The sequence below is a fragment of the Phaethon lepturus genome, unplaced genomic scaffold (assembly GCF_000687285.1).
Source record: "Phaethon lepturus isolate BGI_N335 unplaced genomic scaffold, ASM68728v1 scaffold7669, whole genome shotgun sequence".
NCBI classification, from domain to species: Eukaryota; Metazoa; Chordata; class Aves; order Phaethontiformes; family Phaethontidae; genus Phaethon; species Phaethon lepturus.
The window spans coordinates 67,032-73,272 of record NW_010562692.1 but is presented as its reverse complement, the minus strand read 5'-3'; the positions used below and the strand labels follow the sequence as shown (position 1 = coordinate 73,272).

The 6,241-nt window shown below is 40.5% G+C and overlaps 1 protein-coding gene across 1 annotated transcript in view; it reads left to right on the top strand.

The window, feature by feature from the left end:
* The first annotated feature begins 2,130 nt into the window (after positions 1 to 2,130).
* The window catches only part of RRAS2 (related RAS viral (r-ras) oncogene homolog 2), a 13,263-nt gene continuing 9,152 nt past the window's right edge, over positions 2,131 to 6,241 (top strand). Inside the window, exons 1-3 of the mRNA XM_010294352.1 lie at positions 2,131 to 2,223; positions 2,962 to 3,064; positions 5,422 to 5,530. Coding sequence (XP_010292654.1) covers positions 2,997 to 3,064; positions 5,422 to 5,530 — 177 coding nt within the window. The 5' untranslated portion in view covers positions 2,131 to 2,223; positions 2,962 to 2,996. The remainder of the gene's footprint in view (positions 2,224 to 2,961; positions 3,065 to 5,421; positions 5,531 to 6,241) is intronic.

Genomic DNA, 6,241 nt, shown 5'->3' with positions numbered 1-6,241 from the left:
TTTTTTGTGGTGTCTGGGTGGGGTTTTGGAAGGCGTTGGAGGTGAGACATTGCTTAGCCCGGGTGAATGTTCTGAGCAAGGGAGAAAGCATTTCTTGTTTACAAATGAGCAGCTTGACTTACACAAAACACTGTAAGAAAGGAGTGAATTGCAGCCTCATGCTTCACAAGTATCTCTGGTGGGACAGATTGCTAGGATTTTATCCTCCTCAGAGGAACACGGTGGTTTTAATGTTACTGCTACCTAAAGGTAGCTGGTTACAGTAGTGCTGCTGCAACTGAGACTACTGCGTCGGTATGTCCCGGGAGGACAGTTTACTGATGTCTACTTAAAATGCAAAGGAGATGTGCAGAGCTGTTCAGCGTCCCTGCTGTAGGGGTCAGCAGTTTTTCAGTTTGGTGCCAGATCTAAACGAGCAGATCGACAGCAACCTGTACATACTCTTCCTGTAGCCAACTGCATGGCGGTGAGGTGGTGGTATATGAGCATGGGTTATATATAGTATACACAGCTGGTAAAGTGTTACAACTAGTCGTGTCTTCCTCCCAGTAAGGCAGCTACAGCTCGATGAGCTCTGCTGGGGAGCCCATGTCCGTGCTGTTAAACCAGAAACCTACCTTAGATGTGTCCAAATGGTGGGAGTCAGCTGGCTGCAGTCAGGACAAAGTACTGCAGCCAGCCCTCGTGGGCAGCTCCAGATTGAAACTGGACAGGAACAAATACAACCACATTAATAAAACTGTATCTGCAAGAACAGAGTTAACTGTATACTGTACTGACAGTGATGTGTCTGGAGAAGCTTAGTGGGCTAGTGCTATAATTTGCTATCCTCCTCCCCCCCCGTTAACTTGAGTTTGGTAAGTTTAGAGGAAGAGTGGTGTCTTGTTGGTATATTTTGAATTTGTGTGATGGGGAAGACGCTTCAGTGAGAACCATTAATTCTTGCATGAATAAGGGGATACACCCTATTTTTGGTGATATCTTCTTAATGTAAGGACACCCCCCCTCCTCATTTTTTCCCTTCCTAGGAGCCAATACGTAGTTTTAAAACATTCTTGTTTCCTTACTGTCTTACAGAACTGAATGAGCTATGCGGGTAGTACTCCTTCAGTTACTGTGGCATTCATCTGGGTGCATACATGCCTGATGTGCTTGATTTTTGAATAGTCGGGGTAGTACGTATCCCCAGCACCTGCCGCATTGAGCAGAGGGGGAGGAATTTGATTGGAGTTCAGATTTGTTACGCTAATGTGCTTTAGTTTTGGGTGAAGATAACTTTGCTATGACTGCATGCAAGCTAAAAATTCATCCCTTAAAATCTAAACTTGTTGTCTTCAGATAGTATTGTTACCCCCAGTATTCAATACCAGGTCACACAGTCTCTAGACAGATGTACCAGAACGTGCTTTGCTCTGGAGTTTGGGTGGTAGGTGATGGACCGGCAGTATCTGGTGGTGCCTTGTGCTTTGGCCATGGGTGGCACAGGCGTTTCATGGCCTATTCTGCTTTCAGGACTAGTCTTTTTGGAGGGTGTGTGTGCTTAAAGTCATTAAAAACAAGGAGAGAAATCCTGGGAACAAGGATGATCTACTAAACTTGATTCAATTTAAGTGCCACTTGTGCTGCATGGAGCTGTTGCTGGAAATTGTTACAAAACTGCTAGAGAATTCTAGAAACAGCTGGGAAAATCCTGGCACTTCCTAGAAATTACTGGCTCTGGGAGCAGGGGAGGAAATCCTGGAAACTCTTGAGAATTCGAAAAAACTTCTAAACCCTACCAGAAGTTCAGAGAAATGTAGCAGTTAAAGACCTTTAAAGCCGCTAGAAACTAAAAGTTTCTAGGGATTCCTGCTCGGAAATTCTGGCAGTTGCCAGAAATCTCTAGAAAATGCTAGCAATTCTGTGGGAATCCAGTAAATTCGGTGACTTTGCTAGTAATTTCTATAATTTATGAGTATTTAATAGGAATAGGAAAGCCGTTACATGCTGTCTTTTTGGATAAAGTGGCAAACAGTTGTACACGGGTAAAACCTGCTCATCTTCACTAAACCGTCAAGTGTACAGTTTTAGCATCTTACTCGATGAGTGTCCGGTATGTGATTGTCTTACACACAGACTTGTTTTATTTTCTGCAGTCCTATTTTGTTACGGATTATGATCCAACGATTGAAGACTCCTACACCAAGCAATGTGTGATAGATGAGAGAGCTGCACGCTTGGACAGTAAGTAGCCTAACTAAAGTATGGTACTAACAGCCTGTAGCTGTTGGTGCCTGTGTTTACAACTGTGTGCATAAAATGTTATGCAGGTAAACTGTGCAGCATGTGGCTTTTATGTAAGCGTGTGGCTGATAAAAGCTACCTAACTTTGTTTTAGTAATGAGATACCCAGGATTTGAAGTGCTTATGCCTTACGTAAAGTGAATATGGCTATGAAGTGCTTATGTCTTTAAAGTAAATTGGACTTTTTTTTTTTAAGAATTATTCCTGAAGCCTTCAAAACTTGGAGAACTTATGTAACTCCTGGCAGTTACCTGGGTGACATGGTGGAATAAAAAACACATCACTTGGCTGTTGTTTGCTGCCTCTCCCAAGTGCAATATAAATGCTTTGCATTAGAAGTTCCAGTTCTCCCTTGTCAGTGATTTCTTTAAGGACAAATCAGCAACCCTCCCAACCCCCATCTCTGTCTCTTTAAGCACTTTTCAGCTAGTCATGAATTAGCAAAGATCCACCCAACTTTGTTGTTCAGTTTGGTTGGTAGGTCTTGAATTGTTCAGTCAGTCCAAGAACTTGTTGGGAATTTTAGCAAAAAATCTAATAATACATGTGAAAAGTGATTTTTTTTGCTTAGTTAAGATGTATAGGAGAGGCTCTCAATATATCCTATTAGGAACGATTTTTTTTTTCTCAGACTATAAGAACATGAACTGTAGTAATCAATGTTTTGCTTATGTTCAGTTCTGGATACAGCAGGACAAGAAGAATTTGGAGCCATGCGTGAACAGTACATGAGGACAGGGGAGGGTTTTCTGCTTGTTTTCTCAGTCACTGATAGAGGAAGGTAAGCTTGATGTCAAGTTATTAAAACAAGCAAGCTGTAATTAATCCTAAATTACTGCTTACCCTTTACTGAAATAATCTCAAACAGCAACACCAAGTATGCATTCACGTTCAGATTCTGTGGCATGACGCTCTTTCAGCACTGATGAAAACCCATTTTAAACCATTTGCTTGAAAGTATCTGTTTCTTGCAATAGATGACTTGAAAGCATACACACAAAAAAATGAAAATTCTATCCAAGAACTTCATTGCAGTCAGAACACTAGCTTCCTGGAAGTGACAGAAATTAGTTAAACTAAGTGCAACTTGCTACGATGTCTGATCAGTTCTTAGAAATATCCCCTTGTTGTGTGCTTGTCAACATCAAGTGGCTGGCTCGGGATTTCTGAACAGGTATAGCCAGTTCAGGGTATGTCTCTGCACTCTTCTGCAAGCAGTGCATACTCTGCTTACTCCCATGCATTGACTGTAACCTACATAACTAATTGACTGCAGAGTTGTGAAGAAACATACCTTTTTAGAAGCTGATGGAGCCTGGTTGGGTAGCTCCTGATCATTGTAAGAGTAGGAAACTGCAATGTATATACAGACAATCACTTAATATTTTGGCTGTGATCTTCCTCCACTGAGCCTGTCAGATATGTAGTAATAAAGGAGAAGTGCTCAGGGATCCATCCTTCCACTTGTTTCGAGTTGCAACACAAGAGCAATAAAATGACCCACAACTTTTTTTAAGTTGTCTATGATTTTTTTTTCTCCCATACAGATTCAGTCTAGGCTCTATAATGAGAATTAAGATAAATGTTCTATGGAGCATGAGTGTGTTTCCATTGGATCTGTATCTTACATTTAAAGATGCTGCTAAATATATAAATTCATCTTGATGTACTGTCCAGAAGAGACTCTTACACTTCTGTCAGAGATCTGGGTCTGTGGTCTTAAGACATGCTGAGCACTTGTGTTAACGTAAATAATTTTGCTACAGATGACTGTAGATTTTAAGTTGTCATATGAACTCCTTGGTTTGTCTAAAAATCTTAAGTTTTTGTTTGCCGTTCTGGCTAAGGATCTGCCTTGATTTTATGCAGCTCTTGCCACATATCGCTCTCCTCTCTGAAATCCTTAAAGACTTCTGAAGAGACGAGTTTTCATTTTTGTTCTGATACCATTTGATTCAAGACTTACCTTGCCTGTCAATGAAGTATCTGCTAGTGGTGTCTGTACTGCTTGTGTGGTGGAAAGTAATTCTGAAGCAAGAAGAAATCTAGATGACTTAGTTGGTAACTTTCAACTCTCTTCCTCCAGTTGCTCCAGACTTCTGAGCAGAGTATTAAAACATATGTAAATGGAGGTCCAGCTGTGCTTAGTGGCACACCTTCCTTCTAATTCACCTCTCTTCTCATGATTGCTTTACATGGATGGAGGTGGATTGGCATTGTCATGTCTGACTATGTAATTTTTTAATGCAGCTTTCTTACTGATGATCATCTTGCTTTTAAATTTTGGTTTGCAAATTTTAGTGTAAATGGTTTCAGACTATGTGCCTGGAATTAAATATAATGCTTGGGGAGTCTGTGCTCCAAAGAATATGTGATTGTCTGCAAGTATCTGTGCTGCAGTTCCTTATGTAGTGATGTAGCTTTAAATGTAGCTTTTAACAGCATTTACTTGAAAGCAGTGATTTCCTCCCCACCCCCTTGTTTAGGCCAGAATTTGCTCATTTAATATACTGTCCTTGGTGAAGCTTTCTGCTTTGCTCACCTTCCCTTAAGTATTGCTGGAATATTCCTTGCTGCTTGAACAGTATTAGTACCTGGTATAACTTAGTTGGTAATTGGAAAGCTTTCTCATCATTTGGCCGTGCCCTTCTTCTGTTCTTCAAGAAATAAAATTTTCTAGCTTCAGTAGCTTCCCCCCAGAATTCCTAGGAGTAGCTGTGGAGATTGCCATCTGAAATACTGAACACCAGGGTCTCTAGACTGTAGTTTGACTATTGTACCAGAGTTGAACTCCAAAGTCAATATTTGTAGAATAGACTGTGGTTGCTTGATTCTCTGCAACACATTGGCAGCTGGGTCCTTCTAGATCAAGACACAGTAAGCATTTTGCTTACCCTGCAGCCCCACCTAAGTCCAGTGCATAGCACACTGCTAACTTGTGGATTTTTTTTAGTTTGAGTGTTGAATGATTCTTTAACTGGTCATGCTGTGACAGTGGGATCTGGAGTGCCTGCAGCTGTCTGTGCTTGTGTGGCATAGCAGGGCAAGTCCAAATAGGTGACTCATCATTTCTGAACTTCTGCAGAACCTGAGAATTATGAATTAGTACACTGATGCTTTACTTTTTTTCTTTTACAGTTTTGAAGAAATCTATAAGTTTCAGCGACAAATTCTTAGAGTGAAAGATCGCGATGAGTTTCCTATGATTCTAGTCGGTAATAAAGCAGATCTGGACCACCAAAGACAGGTAATTAATTTGCTATTAGTTACCACTCACTCTCTTATAGAAGCTTTACGATTTTTCTCCCAACAATAGAGTGGGAACCAGAAAGAAAGGGAAAAAAAAAAATCATACTAACTAATTCTAATGCAAGAAACACAACTAAACTCAGATCCTGTACTTGAAGAATCTTAGAAGCACGATGGCATTCCACATAAAGCACATCTTCTGTCTGACTCAGTGGGGTTATGTTGAGACCAAATCTATTCACGTACAGAGTTGAGAGCTTTCTGTCATGACTTGATTACTCAGGCATGAACGTGTCTAATTCCTCTGTTTGGTTACTCACCATAGTGCTCTGTGCCAAGCAGAGTGTGTTCCAGCACTAGCTCTAATGATCCTGAGGCTTCAGTGCTGTTGCTTTTACTGTTCACTGCTGCTATGCATAAATGAGTAGCCGTTTGCTGTTTTCTGTTTGGCCACTCACCTTCTGCATGACTGACTTAAAGCTTTACAAGTTGGAAGTACAGCAACACAATTGCTGTCGTATTTATGTACCTTAAAATTAAAGCTTTGAAACCAGTAGATGTCAGCCTCAGCTCTAGTTCTAAGAAAGCTTAAAAGATTTAGTTCAGAATGATTTAAAGAAGGAGCTTTAAATTTGTTTTCCCTATTTACTCTTGATTTTTCATGAATCAAGCTGATTTGGGCTGAAATTAAAATAATCTTACTACATCA